This window comes from Vulpes lagopus, chromosome 9 (assembly GCF_018345385.1).
Source record: "Vulpes lagopus strain Blue_001 chromosome 9, ASM1834538v1, whole genome shotgun sequence".
Lineage (NCBI taxonomy): Eukaryota > Metazoa > Chordata > Mammalia > Carnivora > Canidae > Vulpes > Vulpes lagopus.
Genome location: NC_054832.1, coordinates 67,803,201 through 67,829,833, shown reverse-complemented (window position 1 = coordinate 67,829,833; position 26,633 = coordinate 67,803,201). Strand labels below are relative to the sequence as shown.

General features: G+C 40.5%; 1 protein-coding gene and 1 pseudogene across 4 annotated transcripts in view; both read left to right on the top strand.

Annotated features, from left to right (window-relative positions):
* Window positions 1–307: 307 nt before the first annotated feature.
* On the top strand, window positions 308–1,199 carry LOC121498908 (annotated as a pseudogene).
* A 4,157-nt stretch (window positions 1,200–5,356) lies between these two features.
* The window catches only part of NKAIN3 (sodium/potassium transporting ATPase interacting 3), a 605,524-nt gene continuing 584,247 nt past the window's right edge, over window positions 5,357–26,633 (top strand). For all 4 annotated transcript variants that reach the window (XR_005989989.1, XM_041769525.1, XM_041769524.1 and 1 more), the window contains exon 1: window positions 5,357–5,626. Coding sequence is in view for 3 of the 4 variants with exons in the window: in XM_041769525.1 (XP_041625459.1) it covers window positions 5,573–5,626 (54 nt within the window). In the remaining variant the exon portion in view is untranslated. The remainder of the gene's footprint in view (window positions 5,627–26,633) is intronic.

The following is a 26,633-nucleotide window of genomic DNA, read 5'->3' as shown; positions in this document are numbered from 1 at the left end:
CTCAGTTGGTTAAGCATCTGATTCTTGCTTTTGGCACAGGTCATGATCTCATGTGTCCTGGGATCAAGCCCCGACAGGCTCCGAGCTCAATGTGGAGTCTGCTTGAAGATTCTCTCCCTCTGCTCCTTCCCCCTATTGCCCAATTCTGCTTTCTCTCTCAAATAAATAAATATATCTTTTAAAAAGTTGTACTTGGATCTTTGACTGTGTAAGGGGTCAGTGCCCAACCCTTGTGTTGTTCAAGGGACGACTGTGTTTGAAAGTCCTATGAGGACCCCATTTTATCCGCGGCCGCACTTCCTGCAGTGGCGGGCATCTAGGCCTCTGCAGAGGGCAATCCGGCGGGAATCGGAGCCATCAGAACCGCCACCATGACTGTGGGCAAGAGCAGCAAGATGCTGCAGCACATCGACTATAGGATGAGGTGCATCCTACAAGACGGCCGGATCTTCATTGGCACCTTCAAGGCTTTTGACAAGCATATGAATTTGATTCTCTGTGACTGTGATGAGTTCAGGAAAATCAAGCCAAAGAACTCAAAACAAGCAGAAAGAGAAGAGAAGCGAGTCCTTGGTCTGGTGCTGCTTCGAGGGGAGAACCTGGTCTCAATGACGGTAGAGGGACCTCCTCCCAAAGATACTGGCATTGCCCGAGTGCCACTTGCTGGAGCTGCCGGGGGCCCAGGGATTGGCAGGCTGCTGGCAGAGGAATTCCAGCTGGTGTTCCAATGCCCCAGGCTCCTGCAGGACTTGCAGGGCCAGTCCGAGGGGTTGGTGGGCCATCCCAGCAGGTGATGACCCCGCAGGGAAGAGGCACTGTGGCTGCTGCTGCAGCTGCTGCCACTGCCAGCATTGCAGGGGCCCTGACCCAGTACCTGCCCGGCCGTGGGGGTCCTCCCCCACCCATGGGCCGGGGGGCACCGCCTCCAGGCATGATGGGCCCACCACCTGGCATGAGGCCTCCCATGGGCCCACCGATGGGGATCCCTCCTGGTCGAGGAGCTCCAATGGGCATGCCCCCGCCGGGGATGCGGCCCCCTCCCCCCGGGCATGCGAGGCCTTCTTTGACCCTTGACCACAGAGTTATGGAAGTAGCTCCACAGAGGCGTGGGCCCGATTGCCACAGACGTGTTTGTTTGTTATGCCGTTGTTCTTGGAGTCTCACAGGATTGTCTGGTTTCCCTTTCAGGGCCCCCTTGCCCGGGAATGCGCCCACCAAGTCCCTAGACTCATGTTGGCCCTCCTCAGCTCCCTGCCTGTTTCCCGTCAGGCTGTACATAGTCCTTTTACTTCCTTGTAGCCTGTGAAACTAGTTTATAATAAACTCTTAAGAATATTGTAAAAAAAAAAAAAAAGGAAAAGAAAGTCCTATGAAATTTAGAAACCTGCACTTCCAGGTCTGGTCTCTAGATGTGCTCCCTCCCACTCAATCCTCTTACTCTTGGTATAGATGATTTGATTCTCTCTGGACTTTAAGGAAGATGAGGGTAGAGTCTCCCAAAAGGAATTTTATTAGGGGCATCTCCCTGGCTGGCTCAGTCAGAAGAGCATGGAACTCTTGATCTCGTGAATTCAAACCCCACATTGGGTGTAGAGATTACTTAAGTAAATTTAAAAAAAAATTAAGAATTAAAAAAAAATTAAAAATTAAAAAAAATTAAAAAGGGGGGATTTTACTAAGAAACTGAGAAAAAAAGGGCAGCCCGAGTGGCTCAGTGGTTTAGCGCTGCCTTCAGCCCAGGGTGTGATCCTAGAGTCCTGGGGTTGAGTCCCACATCAGGCTCCCTGCATGGAGCCTGCTTCTCCCTCTGCCTCTCTCTGTCTCTCTCTGTGTCTCTCATGAATAAATAAATAAAATCTTTTTTTAAAAAAAGAAAGAAACTGAGAAAAAAATGAAAGAAAAAAATAGACTAGAATATCCTATATGTATGTATATACACATATGTTTAGTACTTACTATATATACTATATTTATGTGTGTATAAATATACACATATACACGATGTGGGAAGTATGATGCTAAATATATGCATTATTATAAATTAACATTATTTTTTAGTGGAAGAGGCAGGAAATTATAAAGTAAACCAATCACTGTTTTGGATAAAAATGCAATTGAGTGACTGAAGTGTTATTTCAGACAGTGTGGTCAGTGAGGCCTCTCTGAGATGTGACATGAGCCTGAGACCTGCATGAGGCGAAGGTACAAGACACATGTGGATGGAAAATAAAGAACAACATAAGGCTCAGTCCTGTAGGCGAGTCATACATACCATCATACCCACTTACATAGGCAAGGTAGACTAATGGAAACTGACTGACTTCTCTGAGATTCTATAGCTAGGAAGTGGCATAACCAACCACACACTGGATCAGCTGTTCTACTTAGATTATCATTCCCTCCTCAATCAGCTTATCCACCATCCTCTCTAAGCCTCACCCTTTCCATTGTTCAGTCTTTTGCTACTGTCTTCTCCTCCCCCACCCAAGAGACAGGCAATTCTTTTAAACCCTCCCTTACCCTCACAGAAAGAAAACACAGTGACAGCACTCAGTGCTAACTTTTCTCAGAGTGGGCTCTACTCCATTTGCTCATCTGATTTCCCTTCCCATACCAAGCCCTTAAGGGGAAGTGAAGGAGTATATCACTTACCTTTGCAAACCTGACAACCAGCATGGCCCTTGACATAATAAGCAATGTGGAAATGAAGCAAGTATGACATATTGGAGGGTGGGATTGAGGAAGGAATGAAATGAAGGAAGGGAGGAAGATTTTTAGTTCATGAGGCAGTTAATTTAGAAAATGCGAGTAAGAAACTACAGAGACTTCACACAGTTTCTAGACTTGCTACTAGCATTGTCTTATCTTTGCTCCTTCCCTCTTCCTGTCTTTGAAAGCCAAATGCATTTTAACTGTCTTAAAGGATTCAAGGAAGAAAGGCTGGGTCCATCAGTAGAGGGGGCAGTTGGAGAGGGAAAAGTACAGGAAGACTGTCTTGGTACCTGCATGGGTGGCATTGACTCCGGAGGGTAAGATCAATACAAATTACTATTCCTATTTCCTAGAGAGCAGTTGGCTCCAGTGCAGGTGTTACTTGGGTCCTAAGTTTCAGAGGCAACGGTGAGTGCATAAATCAAGGAGCTCTTGAGTCAGATTACCTGGCTTTGCCTTGCTGTTCATCTGGTCAGTAGCCATGAGACTCCCTGTTCCCATTTCCACATCTTTTTGCTGGAGATGCTCAAGATGGTCCACCAATCTCCTAGGCTCTTGCGAGGATTAAGTAAGCGAATACTCATAAAGCACTTAGACTGGTGTCTGGTGCCTGGCAAGGATCCAGTTAGCTGCAAATTTCATGCTTCCTCAGTAAGTAAATAAAATGATGATTTAAAAAAATGTATATTTAGGTAAACATATGAAATGTGGAGAGAAGGAAGAGTCATCATGTTTATTATCATCATCCACCACAATCTCCAGAGATGAAGAGGGTGTGATCATTTTTGGAAGTTGTAGATAGAGTTGATCATGTCCTTACCTTCTTCAGCTGCCTCCTACAGCTTTTGGAGGGGTTGATGCCTGAAATCTTCCGCACCATCCTCTAAAATATGCTAAATTATTTACATGCCAGGGTCCATTGTCCCCTATTTCCATTCATCATAAATCTCATGGTGGTTACATTTATTGCGTATAAAAGAAATGCTGATCCTTGATGGCTTGATGTCTTAAAAGACTGGGTCAACAACAAAGGCTTCTGATTCCATTCATTTTTCCCTTCTCTGTGATAATGGACAGAAGTGGAAACTAAACAATGAATGCTTTTGGCCTTTTTATTGACCCAAATCCTGAGGTTATTATGTGTCCCTGCTACAACTTTGAAATTGTAAATGGAATTTACAAATACAAATTTACAATTTCAAAGTTACCATGGAAAGATTTTTCTGGGAGCTGTAGCTGTTTTCAGTCATAAACATAGGTCCTGGAGGAACAGTTCAGAAAAAAAGGCAGTTAATTGCAAAACAACAACAACAACAACAACAACAACAAAAGCCCCCAACTCCCTTCAGTGCCTGCAGGAATGACCTGAGCAGAGTTTCCAAGTGTAGAGTGCATGATTTAAAAATGCAAAGACCGCGTCCTTTTCCTGCTAACCTCCCACCAAGGACCCAGGAGGGCAGCAGTAGGTTAGAAACGGGGTTTCTGTGCCAAGTTCTGGAGAAAGCCTCTTCTGTGACAAATGGCCCGAGGCTTGCTCTCCGCTCCTCCGGCGTGCTCGAGCCACTTGCCTAGTTCCACCAGGTACAGCAAATGTGCCCGTGAAATCTGACGTTGGGCCCTGGTGAAATCTGATCCCCCGCAGCCCCCCTGCGCTCCGCTCCGCTGGGTGAGCCGGAGCAAGGGAGGCCGCCGGGCTTCGTGGGGGGTTAGTCCGGGATTCTAACTCTCCGGGACGAGGTCCTGTTTCCAAGCCCTTCTCAACCCACTTAATTTCCCCTGCGGGGAAGTCCCATCCTCCTCCCGGAAATCTCCGTTCCTAGAAAGAGCCGCGCGCGGTCCCTGCCCCGCCGCTCTCTCCCGCCTGGCGACAGTTTCGAAGCGCCTGGGTGGGGAGCCCTGAGCCGGGTCTCCGCGCGGCGCCCGCTCCCCCTGCGCTCCCAGCCCGCGCTGCCCGCCGCCGCCGCCGCCGCCTCCAGCAGGACCAACTCGGTCCAACTTTGGCTCCGGGCTCCCGCGGGAGCGACCCCGGCCCCGGCCCCGGCCCCGCGCGGCTGCGCTCCCCGCGCCGTGGAGGGGACCTGCCGGCGCAGCGCCCGCTCGCCCGCCCCCGGGACCCGCTTGCCCGGACCCCGCGCCCTGTCGGCTCCCTCCGTCTCCACCTCTGGGGCCGCTCAGCGAAGCGCAGCGCTGTCCTGGACTCACTGCCCCGAGCCCGGGCCCCAGGGAGAAAGCCCGGCCCGGGCTCCCCAGTTACACCGGCCGCCGCGGGTGTCCAGCCGCCGCCGCAGCAGCGCCCTGATCCACGCTCATCCATCCCCATCCCCATCCCCGTCCCCATCCCCATCCCCATCCCCATCCCCATCCCCATCCCCATCCTCTCTCGCCCTCCGCCCCTCCCTCCAGACTCCCCACGAGGCAGGCCGAGCCCCCTCCGGGCACTCCCTCTCATTCACCGCCGCCCAGCGCGCCCCCGCCCCGCCCCGCCCGCCTGCCCGCTCACTCTGCCGACGCCCACCCCCCACCCTCCCCTCCCCTCCCCGGAGCCGACCGCCACCCACTCGCCATCTGGAGCCTCCCTTCCGCCCCGCCCCGCCCGCCGGCTCCCTCCCGGAGAGGCAGCGCGCACCGCGGGAGGCTCGGACCCTGCCAGACGCGCGGGGCGAGCGCGCGGGGCTGACCTCTGCCCGCCCGGGAAACTAACAAAGGCGGCGAGCGCCGGCCCAGACCCCGGAGGGCGAGCGGCGAGCCGGGGCGGGCGGGCTGCGGGCGGGCTGCGGGCGGGGGCTGCTCCGGAGTCGGCAGCGGCGGCGCCGGAGGACGCTCCCCTCTCCCCGCGCGCCGCTCGGACGCCGCCGGCACCATGGGCTGCTGCACCGGGCGCTGCTCGCTCATCTGCCTCTGCGCGCTGCAGCTGGTGAGTGCCCCGCGCGGACCCTCCGCCGACCCTCGGACCGCACCTCCCGGCCCCCTCCGGACCCCCCGGACCCCCCCGGCCCCCGCCCTCGCCCCGCGGGAGGGCGCGGTCCCCGCGTGGGCCCCGCGCTCCGGGGGTCAGGGCGCAGCCAGCGGGCGTCGCGCGGGGGTCCGGGGGCGGCTGCCCGGGCTCGGGCTCGGGAGCGGGTCGCGCCGCCGGCCGAGCACCCCCCGCTTTGCCTGCTCAAGTTTCCCCGGGGCTTGTGGGCTCTTTCTTCGCGGGATGATTTCCAGTAACGTTGTTTAATTAGAAGGCGCGTGCGGGTGCTCAGCTTCTGCGGAGACGCAGACGGCTCTAACTCTTGGTTAAGCTGGGGTGACTGGGGTGATGCGCACCTGCGGGGGTTTGCAGGCTGGTGCTGGAGGGTCCTTGGGTCTCCAGGAAGGAGGGCTGGGCTGGCAGCGTAGTTTTGAACAGGGTATTCCAGCCCCAGCGCTTCCAGTTTCCCTTTAGATTTTGCTGAAATGTTGCATGTTCACAGCGACAGACTGACATTTGTCATCAGGGAGAGAAGGAGTGAAAGGCTCGTTGGCACGGTGGCTTGCCGAGGCGGTGCCCGTACTGGGAGGTGAGAGATCCAGAGTCCAGGAGGGAGAGGCTCTCCTGTGTGTGTGTGTGGGGCGGGGGGGGGGGGGGGACGCTTTTCTAAGGTACGTCCCATTGGGACCTAGCTGGGCCCTGTGTTCTCTTGTAGTCACTTGAGGTCAAGGCTGCAGACCCATCGTGTTAGCCTTTTGTGTGTGAGAGGGTCATAGGCATCTCTTTTTCCACTTAAATTCTGTGGATGCCCTGGCAAGCGATCTTCCAAGTGTTGTTTGTTTTTCAAAGTCACAGACATTACCTGGCGCATTTTGACTAGCAAGGGGAAAAGCTTTCCGGTGAACTTTACCGGGTAATGTCAACTCTTGCAGGCTCATTAACTGGGAGATGAAATAATGCTCCTTCTTGAATAGTTAGTCCTGGTTCCCATGAATGTATTAAAAAGGTGTCCCTCTTCTCCTGCATCAGTGTTCCACTCTCCCATGAAAACCTCACTTCAGACGTGCCCTTCATTGTTTACATACTATGTTCATAATTTCTGTGTTTATAGAGTTGCAATCAGTGGCAAGTTTTCTTTATGTCTATGAGTCCCTTCTGTCCCGTAAAATAGGACACATTATACAGAATTTCTTGAAAAATAATTTTAAAGTTCACCTGGATGTGAATGTTTTCTTTCGCTAAGGAAGGTCAGAGGATAATTTACATTTTGGTTATTAGAAATGAACGTGGCTTATAAAGTGAAAACACTGAATATTTAGTCAACTCCTGAATATGCAAGTATGTCATTAGGCACGCTGGATTGGATAATGTATAATGGCATAATTCTTTCTGTTGTACACGGAAATTACACATAAGGGTTTTTGATGTGGTGGATTTATCAATAACAGTTGCGATTTCCTAAGTTGGTATTGTAATATTTGTGATGATAGTGTGTTTGGTGTTTCATCTCTCAGCCTGGAATGCCTCCACTGTCCACATACACCACCTCAATTGATACAAATGCAAATTACTCTTCAAAACTTATCTCATTATTCTGTCTTCTCTATGAAGTCCTCCCTGGTGCTCCAGGTAAAAATCAATCACTTCTTTTCCTTGAATTGCATAGCACTTTGCTTTTTTCCTCTGTTGGATCACATCTCATCATCTTAAATTATTTTATTTACCTATATCTCTCATCTCTAGACTGTAAGCAACCTGAGGATAAGGATTAAACATTATTCATCTTTGGAAACCCTGAGAATTCTTAAGAGGGCTCATATTAGGAGCTGAAATGTATTTGCTGAATGTTTGATAGTAATTAACATTTGTAATCCATGCAGGATTTTAGCATAAACTATTTTATTTTACTCCTAGAATTATCCTCTGAGGAAGGCACCCATGTCACTGGGTGGGAGATGAGGAAGGTGATACTCACAGAGTTAATTAAACAACTTTTCCAAATCAGTGGTGTTCCCCTGGTAGAGACAGGGGTGATGGTAAACCTTTAATGATCAGATCTCAAACAAAACAAGTATGTATTATATTACATATATTATTACATTATGATACTATATAATACATTATGTCTAATGTATTTAAAGAACGTGTAGCACTCACTTGACAAATAATAATTAATAATAGATGTCCTTTACTGTGAATTTTATATCGCCGGTATAATGCTGGCAGAAGCTTTCTGTTGAATTTGGTAAACGCTTGCTTCTATACCTCTGACATGAATGCTGAATGATGTTTTTATTTATTTTGACAAGTACTAGGAGAGTGAAACAAGGAAGCCAGTATTGGAATTTCACTCCATCAGTGATGTGACATTGGTTCACAATCTCAGAAGCCTCTGGGGTGAAATTCAAAACTGGGCCTCCCATACATGGGAAGCAAGGAGGGCCTGAAGAAAGAGGCAGGCCACTCCAGATTGGTAGGTGGCAGATTTCATAAGCAAGATAGTTTACATACCAAGTTGCTGCAAGATGAGTAGATCGCTGCCCCTGCCTACTAGAATCTTAAAAGTTTAAACAGACTCCTTAACTGGGTTCACTCATGTATATCATCCTGATGGTCTGAACAGCACATTGTTTTCTTAAGGCTCTATCCTTGAAGTGACTCCCACGTTCATATATTCCAAGGACAGGGGAAGGAGTAAAGAGGCTTGAATAAGTCTTGGTCCAGCTTAAGGGTCACCTGGCAGTCCCGTCCTCTCAATGACCTCCTCCTTCAGCAGATTCTTTGCTGAATAAGGTAATCATTTTCTCATGCTGGAAAATTTCCTCAATTTTTTGTGTGTGCTATTGACAGGATAATGATAGGACACATTGTAGGTTCAATATGTATTATTAGAAAACACTCTCCATGGCCTTCCTAAGCCTAGATAATCAACGGAACAGAGTTACACCCTGATTTTTAGCATTTGCCAATTTCTTTGGTGTAAATATTCCCACCTTGGCCAGTTTGAAGTATACCATTACATATTTTTCTAGCGTACAGATAGAATAGGCATAAATAACCTCAAAAGCATGGTGAAAGTAAAACACAGTAAAACAGGAAGGGATGCATTTTTGAATATCTAGTACCTCTCTTTTACTATTATTTACTTAAATTGAAGTTTATATGATTTAATTGTTAATAGTGGCTCTGTTTAACAACTGGCTCACAAAATCATAAAAATGTAACTGACTCTCTGAGCCAGTATAAGCCTATTCCAACATATTACAGGGTAAAACCAGTAAAAACCGGGTAAAAAGATCTAGTGTTCTTTCCACTGAAGCCAGCTGTCATTTTTTTTTCCCTTTCATGTTGTTTTTTTTTCTTTCTTTCTTTTTTTTTTTTTTTTTTTTTTTGTGCTCCCACCAACTGTTGGAAGTTGGAGGTTATGAAGCAGTAAATACGAGTGGGTGTTGAGAGGGGAATGGCATGTGGAAAACACATTTGCTGAAAAGAATCTACATGCTAATGACTAGGAGTAACTGTGCAGGTCATTAAAAGATGGCACATTAGCTCCTTCTAAAAGTTAAAGAAACAAGGGAAGGTTTTTATTATCTCATTCACATTTCCTCCAAACCCCACTCCAGAGTGAAACATCAGGTTGGGAATAAGAATTGGAGGGAACTCATTTACTGGCTCGTATATTTAGGTGAGCTTTGCTTTGCAAAATCTCAGTCTTCCTGTTTCCTTCTTTCTCTTGGCCATCTCCCATCATTCCTTTTTCTCCATGCTTCTACCCCTGAGCGAATTTGTGTGTTTGCCCCAGATTTTACATCCATGTTCTTAATTCTGCTACATGAATTTAAAGATAAATTGAAAAGCCTGAACGTACATCCATAGAAGACTGTGCAAAGTAAATCCTTTCTGAAAAAGCAATTCACCACTGTGGAACAGACTCATCAAGTCACCTAAGAAGTTTTCAAAATATTTTTTGTAAGGATACTTTTCATTTTGCTTGTTTTAGAATAATGTGTATTCTGTTATCATGTATGTGTAATCTAAAAATAAAAAGGAACACCTGATTATATGCTCTTAGTAAATTATTTTTAATTAACACATTTAAAGAAGTCTTAACTGCATTTCTTAAAGTCTAAAATTGACTCCATGAGCCGCTTCAGAGCCATCTCCTTAGAGTCGCCCTAGTGAAGTGTTGAACTTATTAGGTTGGCAGAGACTGTTCCCACGGAGCTTAAGACACTTTCTTGACATCACAGAGGTGACTTAAAGACACAGTCAACAGAATTTTTGTCTCTGGATGTTGTATTACCAGAGGAGATTTATTGCTCCTTGCATCACTTTATGGAAAGGTGACATCCATATGCCTTTTAGGCCTAATCAGTCATCAGTCAGGAACAAAATTCAAAACTTTTACTTTACATATCTATCGTAACAGACACTTGTAGAGGATTCATAGAAAACACACAGCTTTGAACACATTCATAGGCTGTATGTTTTTATTTTAGAGAACATATTCTCAACTTAAAACTAGTGTTGTTTTTTTCCTCACAGTGAGGAACCAAGTTAACTTCCCACCATGCCACATTCAAGCTATCTTGTCATCACCAGTGACACAGTAATGCTGAGGTATAAGGTATTGAGAGGTGTCCAAATGATGGTGGTGTAGTTGTGCTCACGTGCTTTAAACTTAGTTTTGTGAAATGTAGCACTCATCTGGCCTTCGTATTTAGCAGTGGATGCATAGATATGTTTATTTACTATATGGATGTACTGATACTTTTGTTCTAACATGTTTTCCATTTTATTAGCTCTTTCTTTTCTCCTGTGAAATATAACTCTTAATCATTTAGTTTCCATTCTTTTTCTATATTGAAAAACTCTGGTTCATCTTATGAAACTTAGAAAAGGTTAGGGAAATAAAATTACGGCTAATAAATGAGACTTGAGGTATAACGTGGTTGCTGTTAAAATCCTTACAATATTCTGCATTAGCGATTTAAAAAAAAAAAAATCCAGATCCATTTATAGCTCTCGTTATTGAAGTATACATTCTGAGTATTGAATTTGCCTGGGAAATATTCTATTCTTACGGTCTTATTATAGGTTAAATTGTGCCCCCCCCCCCAAAAAAAATTCTCATTTTGAAGTCTTCACCTCTGGTAATTTAGAATTTGATCTTATTTGGAAAAGGGGTCATTGCAGATGTAGTTAGATGAGGTCATATTGGAGTAGGATGCCCACCTAATCCATATGGCTGGTGTCCTTATGTAGAGGAGACATTTGGACACAGGTGTGCACACAGGAAGAATGCCATATGACGAGGAAGGCAGAGGTTGGGTGATGGTTCTACAAGCCAAAGTTTGCCAGCAAACCACCAGAAGCTAGAACAGAGGCATGGAACAGATTCTCTCCCCTGACCCTCAGAAGAAACAACCCTGCCAAAACCTTGATATTAGTCTAGTCTCTATAATCTAGCCTCCAGAACTATGAAACCATATCATTTCTGTGGTTTAAGTCACTCAGTTGCTGGTATTGTATCACAACAACCCTAGCAAACTAATACTGATCCCTTTTTTTTCCCCCCTTAGGACATTAATCACACGTTTCTTTGTTTTTGTCTCCTTGTATGTGTGCTAATTCTTTTACTGGATTTTAAGAGCACAAAGGACAAAGACTTTGATTTACTCACAGTATCTTCCACTATACCCTACAAAGGGTAAGCACTCAGTAAATATTTGGAGAATAAATTAATGCATAAATGAATAGCTAAACTATATTGAATTTTTTTAATGTGCCAGGCATTGTTTTAGCCACTTTATGTCTATGAAATCATATCATTCTCACAACCAATCATTTTAGAGATTCAGAAATTAAGACAAAGAGAATTTGAGTAACATGCCCAGAGCCATACAGCTGAAACCAGGGTTCAGATTTGAGTCTGCACTCTGTTTACACTGTTGTATGCTTCCTGTACTTGAAATAATCAACAACGTTCAACAAATATTCACAGAGTCCCTCAGCACTGAGTGTAGCAGTATGAATTATATCTGAGGGCTGAGGGGCTGTCAACAGATATGTACACAAAGATGATCTAATCACAGATGTCGTTAAAATGTCATTAAGGAGAAGAAAATTGTATCATTTCGATGGGGTGGTCAGGACGACTTCCCAGTATTTGGGAGCTAAGTCTGAAAGAATGACCAGGAGTCAGTCATGCAAAGAGAGGGGAACCATTCTCAGCAGAGGAAACCAAATGAGCAAGGTCTCCAGTTTTGAAAGAGCGTGACATGTCTCTAGATATGCAGGAGTCCACTGTGGCTAGAGTGCAGTATGAGAGTGAGTGCTGTCAGATGGCATTGGCCACATGTTGTGATACCTGACTTTGTCTACGGAGCAAAGTGGATCCATTGGAGCATTTAAAATAGAGTCATGCCATCATCTGACTTACATTTCAAAATACTCTCACTTCTGAGTACGGATTAGAGGGAAACCAGAGGAAATGGGAGACAGGATGCTCTTCTGTTATTCTGAGCTAGAGATAATGCGAGTCAGGCACATGTCAGAACAGAACAGATGGAGAGAGGATGGACTTGAGACATGCTTTAGGAGATAGGAAGCCTAGGACTCACTGATCTACACATCTTGTATAACAGAATATATATAATTGGCGTTTTTTACTGAAAGTAAGAGAATTGGGTGTTATGGGGGTGGAGGTGGAGCAGGAGTTTTTGTCTAGAGCCATAAAGGTTCGGTTTTAAGACACTTTGAGATTCTGATACCTAAGGCCAAGTAACTGTAAGGTTTATGAGCTTGGAATTCAGAGAGTAAGACTGAACCAAATGTTCAGAATTGAGAATCATGAGCGATATTGGTATTTAAAGCCCTAGATAAGATCAGGAGAGGGAGAGGGTGAGGGGAGCTAGAGGGAGTGAGGGAAGGAGAGCGGGGAGGAAAAGGGGGAAGAGGAGAGAGAGAAAGAGAAAATAAGGATAGATGAGAATAGAACCAGACACAGGACTCAAAGTTGTAAAACCTCCGAGAAAATGGAAATGAGCAAAGTGCACCAAATGGGAGTATTTGATATACTTGTGTTATTTTATTCTTCACAAAATGTCAAGTCATATTGATTTTTTAGAAATTTTCCCCAATTTTAATAAATCATTTTCATTCTGGTCACTTCTGTGTGGATTTTTGTTTTGCCTAGATTTCTTTTTTTGTTTTGTTTTCTCTGAAGAGGATAATCCTTATCATAAGATTTTGAGAAATAAATTACTTTCTATCCCCAGAACTTCATTAGTGCTTTCTACTTTAAAAACATGAACTACTTTGTTCATATTTTTCACCATTCTGTCACAGATTTTTCAATGTATATTTTGGGCATATAGGAAGAATTTGAACAATTATCCAGATTATATAAGGAAGAATTTCAAATGCTTTCAACATAAGAAATTTTGGCTTAATATTACTTACGATTTGGGTATTAGAGACAAAATGCACATTAATATAAACTTTGCATACTTTCTTGGCAAGAGTTTGCACGAGCGAGCAAAATATAGAACAGATCTATATATGTATATTTTGACTGTTTTCTTAAGCACTTGTTTTTATCGGATGGAGTATGTTTTGCTTAAAATAACAGGATTTCAAGTACTTAATAACAATTACTTATTAAAGATGAAAACAGAAAACAGAACAGAAAACACAAAATTTGAGGGCTTTTAAAAACAAGATGACAAACAATAGAAGAATGTACCTTCCTTTCTCCCAAGGCCCCAGTGTCCAAATGGAACAATAAGAGTGCTGGGAAGGAAAAAATGGAACAGACAGATAACCAGCAAGATCGAAGAGTCCAGGGGGCTATGAAGCAGGGTGTATTGGGAAGAGCAGGACCTTAATGTAAGGTAGAGGTTTTGTGCACTGCACAGACGTGTGCTCTGTGTTGAGCTGAAATCTGGCACTTGTTCTGCTTACCACAAGGGGAGCCCTGGCATGGGGCTGCAAAATTGGGAGCCTTTATTTTGGCATTTTTAGAATTAGCTGCCTAATGTCATTGTGGAGATGATATGGAATAGGAGAATAAATATATTAATTTTAAAAAAGATTTTATTTATTTATTCATGAGAGACACAGAGAGAGAGAGGCAGAGACATAGGCAGAGGGAGAAGCAGGCTCCCTGAAGGGAGCACAATGTGGGACTCGATCCCAGGACCCCAAGATCACGCCCTGAGCCAAAGGCAGCTGCTCAATCACTGAGCCACCAGGTGCCCAATATGTTAATTGTTTTGAAAGGAAAGCTGACTCATGGGCAAATTAGGGTTTCTTGTAGTTTTGACAACAATGAGATGGTGAAAAAGAAAACTGCAAATGATTATTTTTTAATTGCTTATTTTGATTTTCTTGTAATACTTTTTATGTTACATTTGTAGGTAATTTCAACGTTAAAAGGTGAGACTTTCCAAACATAATTTTGAAGGTGTTCTGAACGTCAGTTTTAGGGAGATTATTTGGCAAATATTTGATAATGTTCAAGTGGATCTTCTTCGTTGGGTGCATCAAAAATTCATGCTTTTAATCCCCATTAACACTAATTGGTATTAATGTGTGTGAATCTTCATACATTTACAACAGAATATAACATTAGACCAAAAGATAACACTCTATCAATGATTATTATTCAAAATGCCAGTTAAATGGTAGTACAAACAAATGACACATTGCACAAACTAATTTACATTTTTAATTTGGTACAGTTTGCAAAGATACTAAAATAAAATGGGACACAGGCCCTAAATCCCTTTAAAAGAACATTTTTTGTCTTACGCTCTAGGTAGGGAATTGGAGAACATATATTTTAACATGGGCATTAACAGTTCTTGTGGAAGTATTGCATCTTTACTTGATGCCATAGGAAAGTGAAACTTTTGAACGATTACTGTTGTGTTCGGTGCTGGTGAGAGAATCCCCAGTTCCTTGATTTGGAGGAAAAACATCTATCCATTCACAAAGATATAAGGGTGAAGGCCCAGTGGGTAACACGGGTCAGGAGTACTGACGAGGGCTCTGATGATCAGAATTAGATGGTCCCTTGTTAAGGGAACCAGGGCAAGATCGTGGCGGTGTTAATGATCTTGTTCCTTTTTTCTTTTCTGCATTGAGGACAATTCTTTAGAATGGTTTTCCTGATTGATTGTATTTCAGGATTATAAAGTAGAATTAAGTGTTTGAGTTTCTTCGCTACACTCCCCTCACACATACTTGCATTATGAATGCTTTCCTATGAACACCCGGTTCCTTTATTAACAAGAGGTATTGGAATAGGGTTTTTTGCTATCAGATTCTCGTAAGAGATGTGACGTCAATGGATATGATGATAAGTCGTAAATATATTTCTGATGGTTTCTATTCCAGTAATTAGAGCCATGGCTGTACTTCACTATTGATTAATAGGTAATATAATAAGTGCTTGCATGTGGGAAGCCCTAGGCGATAGAGGTTGATTGGTTAAATCGGTTAATTAAGGTACGAAGAAGAATGCTCTATACTCAGGTTATGTTTCCTGTACTGATAACTAGCTGTAACTGATCATAATTAAGATAACAGGAAATATAAAATTCTCATTAATGCAACTCTTTTTCAATTTGTATTTAAAATATAAATTCCTGATGAGGGAACTCTTGCAAGCACTAGTTTATGAAAGGTAATATATCTTAGATTTGAGGAGTCCTTGAGAAACGATCTAGAACTGTCTTCAGCACCATGGCAGGACTATGCATAATTCTTCAATACTGAAGACTCTCTTCTTGATTCTTAAATATCTCTGCGACTGGAATTTTTTTCTGTTAGGAAAGTCATCCTTATGTTTAAATTGAATTTCTTGTGCTTGGATTCCTAGCTTCTCTCCTATGCACGTGCTTTTTATCTGGATGAGGAATAGTGGATGGAGGCAGAGGTACTGGAGCTGGCTAGTACCAGCTGGGGAGAGTTCACCATTACATTTCTACAAATTCTGCGAGCTCGTTGTTAAACCTAGCCTTTGTTTAAAATTAATTGTATAAATTTTAAATTAAATTAAAAACTTAGCCCTTTCTGATTATTTTACCGCATTGTACTGTTACGTGTGCTATCCATTGTGTCTGTATGGTAGGCGTTCCATATGGCAGTATGCTATTGAACTTCTCTTTCCAACTCTGCATCTAGTGAGATCATACTGGTAGCTAAAAATCTATTATATGGTGTAAGTATTTACATCAAGAAAATATACAATCACAAATCAGGCCATTCTGTCACCCCTCAGAGCCAGACATTAAACATTTACCAGCATACTACTGGGCAGGGGCTTTCCTCAGAAGAAAGCCAATTTTCTTGTACAAGGAGGGACTGATTTATAAGCCCTTAATGTAACTAATTAATGCATGAATAGAAAGTATATTTCCTAACCTAAATGTTTTATTTATTGCCTTGAATACATTGGTAAAATTCTTTAAACATAATGGAGGAGTTTTTATTCTCAAAAGTTCCAATGTTAACTAACTCCTTTTATATAATAGCTTCCAGACCTCCCTATACATAACTGATATGTGACTCAATGATCCAGAATTGATCACGGTTCCTAAATTTCATTTCTAGGTGACCGACTACAATCTAGAAACCCTCACTACGAGAGAAAACCATTTCTGCCTATGTGTATTAGTCAATTCCCATGCGTGATGGAGGACTTACTCCAATGCCCAGCTTGGCCACCTGGCTGTGTTATTGGTTCTAATTAGCTCCTTCCACACGGATGCCAACTAATCAATGGCAAATAGATCAAAATACCTTCTTGCATCACATCTGGTTCTTCCAGCCTTAGGATGGGCTTCCTGTTCTCCCTGCATTGAAGTCCTAAATAGTCATTCCTGAAGGAGGCTGTTGAAAGGTGATTTACTTGTACTAAAATATATTATTTATCTTTTTTTTTTTTATTTACTAAAAGAGCTTTTTAAAAAAGTAATCATTGTTGCAAATAGGGAACAAATTCCTATTGCACCTCAGTTTCCTTGTCTCATTCTTTTAATACCTCTATGGGCAGTTAATTAATATATTCCCATTTCCAGATGAGAAAACTGAAACATGGAGAAATTGAGTATATGAAATTGTGTGTTAAGATATAGCTTAAGCCATCAGAAATGCAGAAATGTGGGTAAAAATTCTATGAAACAAAATTCTATGTGTGTTACCTTATGATTGGATTAAAGGAGTTGTTTTTCTGGGCTCAGGCCAAACCTGCTGGAAAGACTCATTACTTAAGCAAGCGATTTCTTTACATAATATGTAATTTTAAAAATGTGATCCAGGTGCTTTAAATAATAATAAGAGGCACTGTAACTCTTTGAAACAGCTTTTATTTCCCTTCTGCTTCTGTTAGTAGGAGGTAGTTTCCTCATGATTGATAACTATATTTGGAGTCCCTCAGGAGGCACCCCAATTTATCCTAAAACAAAAGAATGAAATGCAAGTGTTCTGCAGACCAGATATTTCACAATTTTTGCATGCTCTATTTTCTTCGACATATAAACCACTTCAGAAATGCTTTCCTTGTCCAGATATAACTTTCTTATACCACTGGGACATCTACTCACAAATATCTTTCCTCTCTCTGAGAGTTTAAGACACATTTTTTTCTCTCTCTCTCTCTGATGGGAGACTTGGCGTTGGAGTGTATGACTGTCAAAGATCTGAATGTTACAGCCACACCCTTGACTGAGAGTCTTAAATGCAGGGCCAATTAGAGAAGTCATTAGATGAAGCCTCTGAACAATTAAGCTTGCAAAGATCCCTAACAGTCTTTTCATCTGAACAGAGAGCTGTGGTTGGAAATATAGATGGAGTCGTCCTCAGGGATCTGTCCTTCATACACATGGTTCTGTTGAAGCATTTCACAAGTAGGAGACTTAACGTTTTGTAACATTTCACAGACTACATCATGCAGAGGAACATTGGTCATCTATTATTAATATGTTTGTTTGACTAGTCCTAAAGTATCTGTATACATACTTTTAACTCCTTCGCCACTGACTATATTTTTATTGGAGGACAGAGGTTTGGGGGAGTTTGTTTTAAGATATAAGTAATAGCTTGATTTTCTTTTAAGACAATACAAAGTATAGGATATTGATTTTCTTCATGTATTTTCTGATGACAAACCCATTTGGTAATTGAAAAAAAATATGTGGACTCTAATTAAGATGCTTTATTTTTGTTTTATTATATTGAGGAAATAATACTATTCTCATATTTTAGAGGACCATATCAGAACTGATGAGATATTAGTTTTAAACGTATTTTCAGACATCTGAACTTTATATTTATTATACTTTTAGTCATTATAAAATTTGATTTGATTTTGAAATGTTGATTAATGGCCATTCTATCAAGGAAAAGTTTAAAATGCCCTTAGGGAAATGATAGTCAAAGCTCTTTTTATAAAAAGAAATATACTTCTTTGGTCACTATGTATTTTGCATTATATTTAATTAGGAGGTAATCTGAAATTTAGATTTGGGTTAGGCAACACCTGCAATGTCTGTGTAGTTTCCATGACTCAAAGCAGAAGAAGAAGCAATATCCCTTATCCCAGACACATCAGAATTAGACTAATGGGTGGTTAGCTACTCTGTAGCCATGATTTTCTCCAAGGTGCTCTGGAGGCTGGAGGTTGGCCTTGCTCATTGGGGCAATCACAGCTAGGTGGTGGTAGGATTAGCACTGTAAGAGCAACACTTAATGTTATATAACTTAACCCAAGATAGTGGCAGGGACAGATGACATTAGAAATAGGTTATCCAGATTGAACTAAATGTGAGTTAAAAGATAGTGCAATCAATCATGGCAAATTTTATCAGCTTAATCTATTTAAGTCTAAGGAATGAAATCATGAACATTTCTAGGAGTTTCTGGTAATCAGACTTCTTTTCCTCTATTACATTCATGTATAGGGGCAATGGTGCTTTTGGTGGGACTAAACTACATATTCATGTATATACTCCCGTCATGTGCAATGAGAACAATTTGCAAGAAAGTCCTGGAGATAACAATCTTAACAGTAATAAACCACAGACAAAAGATGAAGGAACATCGAATATTGGAATGCATAAATATAAACATGATATGTAGCCATCCACTTTTGTTGGCATTTATCAGATATATTTAAACAAAAGAATGTGATAGCTTCATGTTTTTCATAGTGGAATATTTTGAGAAATGTACAGTCAGATTTAAAGGGAATGCTAATTTGGAAACAATTCAGAAGGAAAAATGAGGGAATTCAGATTGTTGAGCTTAATGGTAGATTATTGGTATAACAAGATGCTGTCTTAGAATGTTGAAATGGATATTTTCCTTTCCTTCCTTTCCACCACCCCCGTTTCCTTCATCTCTGGAATCATTGTCTCACTGTGCATATTCTGGCCTACCTTAATTACTGAGCCAATGTTGACAGAGTCAGAATAGTACATATGTTATCTTTAGCTCTTCAGTTGGTGGCCAGTAAGACTTTAAATCATTTACTGAAACATCGTTTTTTCTTAGAAGTAGAAAGAATGAAAGACAATGACATAGTAAGATGTCTTATCAAAGATGACCTTTCCAAAGGTGCCCAGTGTTGCTCCTCACCCACTGGGTTCCTGAGCTTTCTTGGTGGTTCCTAAGTCTGATAACTGATCCTACCCTATGTTGTTGGCCCTGGGTCCAATCAATGTAATAAGATGCAATTGATGTTAACTTAGCACAATATTTACTTACATCCTTTGCTTGTGCTTCCTGCATCTGTCTCTGACCACCATGAAAGATGCAGACACAGAAGTTTATACACAATTGTCATTACAGACCACCCTCACTCTGCAGATCCCAGCTGCAGCTTGTTCTGTTCAGCTATCCATTGTGATGATAAAATTACAGCATAACAGTGCCTGTGCCACTGTGCCTGTGACCACCGCCTGCTGGTGTCACACCATGAATTCTTTCCTCAGTTGTATTTTGTGGATGTGACACTCTTATGGAGACTTTCAGAGGCCACCTGGAACAATGTTTTATGATCTGGCCTTTTCCACCCATATGGCTGAAAAAGGAGCCATGTGACATTTTCCAACACGATCACTTCCTTGACAAAAAAGAAAAGTGATATCAGAAACTCGTACCTTATGGTAGCACATGGCATATAAAAACAGATGCGTAAAAGGTACCATTACAGAAAACGAGTTTGATGTTAATTTAGATGTGTAAGTAATCAATTCTTAACTGTCTACTTCTTGAATCATTGTTTAAAATTACTACCTGGGGGATCCCTGGGTGGCTCAGCAGATTGGCGTCTGCCTTTGGCCCAGGGCGTGATCCTGGAGTCCCGGGATCGAGTCCCACATCGGGCTTCTTGCCTGGAGCCTGCTTCTCCCTCTGCCTGTGTCTCTGCCTCTCTCTCTCTCTCTCTCTCTGTGTGTCTCTCATTAATAAATAAATAAATAAATAACTAAATAAAATCTTTTTAAAAAAATAAAAAATAATAAAATTACTACCTGGACTTTGAGAGTAGATGCATGTTTCTTTCTACTACTCCATTTGCTATACGTATGTATGTATGTGTGTATCTATCTATCTATCTATCTATCTATCTATCTATCGCCAAATGTGTGTGTATATATGTGCATATATAAGCCACAGCAGTGACTACTCTATAATTAATCTCTTCTACAAAGTGGCAGGTATGATCAAATTCTATAAACACATTTGTCCAAACAACAAGTCTTGTGAAGCTATGGAAGAAGATTTTGAAAATTATTTCTATTCTATGAAGATTTTTTTTATTATTTTGTTTGAAGATTTTTAAAAAGAATTTTTAAAATTTATTCATGAGAGACACAGAGAGAGAGGCAGAGACACAGGCAGAGGGAGAAGCAGGCTCCCTGCAGGGATCCTGATGTGGGACTCGATCCTGGCACTTGATCTTGGCACTTCGGGATCACACCCTGAGCCAAAGGCAGCCGCTCAACTGCTGAGCCACCCAGGCGTCTCCTATTCTATGAAGATTTGAAGAATAGGGTAGATTGGGGTTACTTGTATCTAAAAAGATAGACACAGCCTATATTAGTTCTCTCAATGTGATATTTAGATAGGTATTATATATATATAATATATATAAATATATACATTTAAATATATATAGAGAGAAATTTATTATAGGAATTGGTTTATGTGGTAATGGAGGCGGAAAGGTCCCACCATCTGCCATTTGCAAGCTGGAAAACCAGGAAATCTGGTGATATGATTCAGTCTGAGTCTGAAGTCTTCAGAACCACAAGGGCTGATATCCCAAAGTAGGAGAAGATGGTTGTCCCAAAGCAAAAAGAACAAATTCTCCCTTTTGCCCTTTTGTTTCATTTGGCCCTCAACAAACTACCTGATGCTCACCAGCATTCCTGAGGGTGATTTACTTTATTGATTCAAAAGCTACCGATTCAAATGCTAATCTTTCCCCAAAAACATCCTCACAGGCACACCTAGAAATAATGTGGATTTCTTCCCCAGTTTTGTTGAGAAATTTATCACAATAGGTTCGGCTAACATCCATCATATCATAGAGATACAATAAAAAGAGAAAAAAACCAAAAGAGAAAAAAATTGAAATGTGTATTCAAGTCCTTTGTCCATTTTTCGTTGGATTATTTGGTTTTTGTTTTTGTTTTGTTTTTTGCTATTGAGTTGTATATATACAATTTTATGTATTTTAGATATTAATCCCTTATCAGATATATGATTTGCAAATATTTTTTCACATTCCATTGATTGTCTTTTCGCTTTGCTAATGATTTGTGTGTGTGTGTGTGTGTGTGTGTGTGTGTGTGTATAGAAGCTTTTTAGTCTGATGACTCCCATTTATTTATTTTTTATTTTGTTGCGGGTGCTTTAGGTAGTAATTGTGATTTCCAAAATCATTACCAAGACTCCTATCAAGGAACTTTATTTTTGTGTTGTCTTCTAGGAGTTTCATGGTTTCAGGTCTTATATATGGGTCTTTAGTTCAATTCCAGTTAATTTTTGTGAATGGTATAAGTTAGGGTCGTTTCATTTTCTTTATATGTGACTATCAAATTATTCAAGGGACTCTCTTTTCTCCATTGACTATTTTTGGCTCCCTTGTCAAATTCAGTTGACTATATATGCTTGGGTTTATTTCTGTGCTCTTGATTCTGTTCCATTGATTGTTTTCATGCCAGTTCCATACTGTTTTGATGACTGTAACTTTATCATATAGCATGAAATCAGGAAGTGTGATGCCTCCAGCTTTGTTTTTCTGTCTTAGTATCTCTTTCAGTATTCAGGGTCTTTTGTGGTACTATACAAATTTTAGGATTTTTTTTTCTATTTCTATAAAAAATGCTATTGGAATCTTGATAGAGATTACATTGAAACTATAGATCACTTTTGGTAGTATTAACATTCTAACAATATCAATTCTTTCAACCCATGAGCACTTTTCCATTTAATTGTGTCTTTTTCAATTTCTTTCATCAGTTTTTTTTTCAGAATACAAATCTTTTACCTCTTTTGTTCAGTTTATTCTTAAGTATTTATTGTTTTTGATGCTCCTGTACATGGGATTGATTTCTTTATTTCTTTTTAAGACAATTTATTGTTAGTGTATAAAAAATGCTACTGATTTTTGCATGTTAATTTTGTATCCTACAACTTTACTGAATTCACTGATTGGATCTAACAGTTTTTTTGCTTGCAACTTTGGGATTTTCTCGATATAAAACCATATCAATTGCAAATAGAGATAATTTTACTTCTCCCTTTTCAATTCTGATATCTTACTTACTTCTTTTTCTTGCCTGGTTGTTCTAGCTGGGACTTCCAGTACTATGTTGAATGGGAGTGGTGAGAATGGGTAGCATTTTCTTGTTCCTGTATTGAAATAGCAAGCTTTCAACTTTTTACCCTTGAGTATGATGTTAGTTGTGGGCTTGTCATGTATGGGCTTTATTATGTTAAGATATATTTCTTTGACTAATTTGTTAAAAGAGTTTTTATCATAAATGAATGTTGAATTTTGTCAAATGCTTTTTCTGCATCTATTGAAGTGATCCCTGGATTCTTTTCCTTCATTCTATTAATCTGATATATCACACTGATTGATTTGCGTGTTTTGAAACATCCTTGCATTTCAGGGATAAATCCTATTTGATCATGGTGAATGATCCTTTTAATGTGCTGCTGAATTTGTTGGCTTGTATTTTATTGAGAATTTTTGCATCTATATTCATCAAGGATATTAGCCTGTAGAGAAATAATGTTTTATCAACTATTTGGGCATCCCTTAGCTCTGTCAAGTTGACATATAAAAATTACCATCATAGAGCCATTATTGAGGCAGAAAAATAAAACAAGAAGCTTTCAGTAATGTTTATAGGCATTTAATAGGTATATTCCACTTGCCAAAGCAAACATTTTTGACATTTGTTTATTTTTAAAGTTGTAAATTTTAATTGTGGTTTCACCTAAATATGATATAAAGCATATTTTATATTTTAATGATGTCATTGAGTCAGTTCCCTTCTTTTTTATTAACACTCAAATTTTATACTCTAAATTAGAATCTATGGAAGCTCTACATCGATGAAACTTTGGTTGCATTCTTTTCAATACACGTTTCCAGTATGTGGCATCAAAACTATAATTAGGTGGCTTTAGATTTGGAGGCACAAGGAAATTTGAAACAATTCCAAACTTTTTTTTTTTTTTTTTTTTACAATTCCAAACTTAATATTGCATACTGCCTTCTCGGTTAGTTTGGCTTGAGATTTTAAGTATCTGAAAGTCTGTGGACTCAGATATGTAGCGTAATTCCTGCATTATTATATATGACCACAGTGAAAACTCACAGCACCCGGGGGACATATTCTTCAGGATATTCCATGCCCCACAAAACTGATTTAAATTGAATTTTCCTTTACTTCAAAAAAGAGCTCATTCTTTCTTTCCCTCTCTCTTTTCTCTCATTTTTCTTCATCTGTTCTTTCTCTTTGTCCTTCCTTCTGCCTTTCCTATCTTACATTTGTTTTCCACCTTCTCTTAACTTTTTGAAGAAAAAGGGAGTTTGAAAGGTTAATAATATATTTTATAGTGTTACATAATTTTTCTGAGTGCCAATTTACTTTTGGACCTTATTATTTCCATTTGAGATACTTGCAGCACTTAAAATTAACTCATTTCTACCAACAAGATTATTTGTGAGGCTTTTTAGAGCCTCATCAATGAAATCACAACAGCAAATGTGATTAGATAGATCTGAATCAAATTTCAGAAGCCATTACATTCGTTCATTCTCCCAAGCATGTATTGATTTATTCATGACTTTATTCAGGTATAACTACTGAAGGCTCTCCATGTGCTCTGCGCAGTGCCAGACACTGGCTGAATAGGGCATACATAGCTTCCCCCTCATGGAGTGGGTGTATAATAATAAAACATAGTTTAGGTATAACAAATATCTGAAGCACAGAGGATTAAAACATGAGGAATTGTTATATGTCTCAGGGCTTTTGGCTAACATTTGCAATAATGTTGTGATTAATAATAACATTACCTAATAGAATGTTTGAAATAATTTTTATTTACTCTTTTCCATACTTAATGTGTGACTGTCTATGAGAGGAATTAAAAATCAGAGGTGCCTGGCTGGTTGAGTCAGAAGTGCATGCACTCTTTTCTTTTTTTTTTTTTTAGGATTTTATTTATTCAGGAGAGACACGCAGAGAGAGGCAGAGACCAGAGACATGGGTAGAGAGAGAAGCAGGCTCTCCATTGGGGAACCCTATGTAGTACTCGATCTCAGGACCCCAGCATCACGACCTGAGCTAAAGGCAGATCCTCAACCACTAAGCCACCCGGTTACCCCTGAAGAGCATGCTACTCTTGATCTTGGGGTTGTGAGTTTGATCCCTGTGTTGGGTGTAGAGATAACTTCAATTAGTGAAACTTTAAAAAAAAATCCTATTTGTCCTGAGGAGAGACTGGAGACAAGTAAATAGATAATGTCAATGTAATGTGCTATGCTACAGACTGAACTCTGGGGCTGTGAGTAGGCATCCAACTCTCCAACTCAGGTTAAGAGCAAGCAAGGCGCTCAAGGAGGCTTCCAGGAGTAAGTCATACTGGAACAAGGTGTGGAGTATGGCTCAGTGTCAAACAATTTGGATGAGATTACCTGATTGATATGGTCATGAGTAAATAATGTACACATATTATTGTGAACCAAGTAGAAGGTCAGGCCACATGGAACATTCAAAATATCTAAAAGAATGAGAAATATCAATAAGCAGTGGAGTTTTCTAGTACAAAAACAATCTACCATATCTTCTCCAATAGAGGAATAATAGGGGTGAACATTTCAAAAAATGTTGTTGCAGCAATATGTTCCTTTGCACATTTGCTAAAATGTCCTAAGGAATCCTAGTGCCTCTTGTCTCCCCAGAAGGGAGCAATGAGGGAATCTCAGTTAGGGGGCTCTAGACTCCACTCCTGATCTAATTCTGTAGGACAGCAAGGTTAACATTTTCAGCAGGGCAATTACGATTCTTTTTTGTTTGTTTGTTTTTTAAGATTTTATTTATTTATTCATGAGAGAACAGATAGAGAGAGAGAGAGAGAGAGGCAGAGACACAGGCAGAGGGAGAAGCAGACTCCATGCAGGGAGCCCGATGTGGGACTCAATCCTGGCACTCCAGAATCACACCCTGACCCAAAGGCAGATGCTCAACCACTGAGCTGCCCAGGAGTTCTCAGGGCAGTTAAGATTCTATGTCTTACAGAATGCTGAACTCTAACTAAGGCTGTAATTTGCGAAAGTGATTCTGCTACTGAAAAGACTCTTAAAGCCACTAGTTTAGAAAGCGTTAGTGGTTGATTTATTAAAATCGAGATGATTTCTTTTTATTTATTAAAATGAATAATAGTGAAAGGGAATATAAAGGAAGGGAAAAGAAATGTTGGGAAATATCAGGAAGGGAGACATGAAAAAAAAATCCATAATAAAATTCTAGCTAGGAAGTTACCATATTTAAAAAAATCAAGAATTTTCTCTTCACATGCATACCTTCTTATTAAAAGATGGCAAATTCATTTAGAAATGTACACACATATGAAATAAAAATGATAATTTTTAATACCTATTATCAAAACTTCAGACATGTTCAAAGGGGACCATAGCGTGAAAGAATTAATCTGCATAGTGTGACTTTTAGGGAACCCCCTTTTTAAAAAATATTTTATTTAAATTCAGTTTGCCAACATATAGTATAACACCCAATGCTCATCCCTTCTTTAGGTAACTTTGAGAATTGTAATACATATTCCATTGAAGAAATGAAGGAGGCTGCATCCATCCCTGCCATTGTGCAATAATTATATTTATTTATTTATTTATTTATTTATTTATTTATTTATTTATTTTAAATTATATTTAAAGCAGACATTTTTACTGTGTTGTGTTATTTTCAAAAGTATGCGGTTTTCTGAGTTATGGCAGATAATAAATAGAACTCTCTTTTTGTGTTCCACAATTGAAATTTTGGCTCATATAGATTATTTAGAATTGTAGCAATAGAGCAAGTGAATCAACTTGATTTTCTTGCACAGCATTTTTCCTTACATGGAACTCATTTGTTTACTTTTTAATACATTACATAAGTGTGCTCTGGTGGAATTTCTATGAAATTTCAGTTTTTAGGTCAAATATAGGTGACTTCTTATATTTCCCCTAATTATTTGTGAAATTTCTCTCGGGAGGTATGAGTATATCTTAACATGAGTATGTTTTCTACTTGAAAATGGTTATCTTCTCTAAATTATTAGTCTGTGTCGGTGTTCTAAATTGCTATCACTTTTTAGCTTATTTTTTATTATTTGCATGTATACTTCCCCCATTGTAAGGATGGAAGGTTCC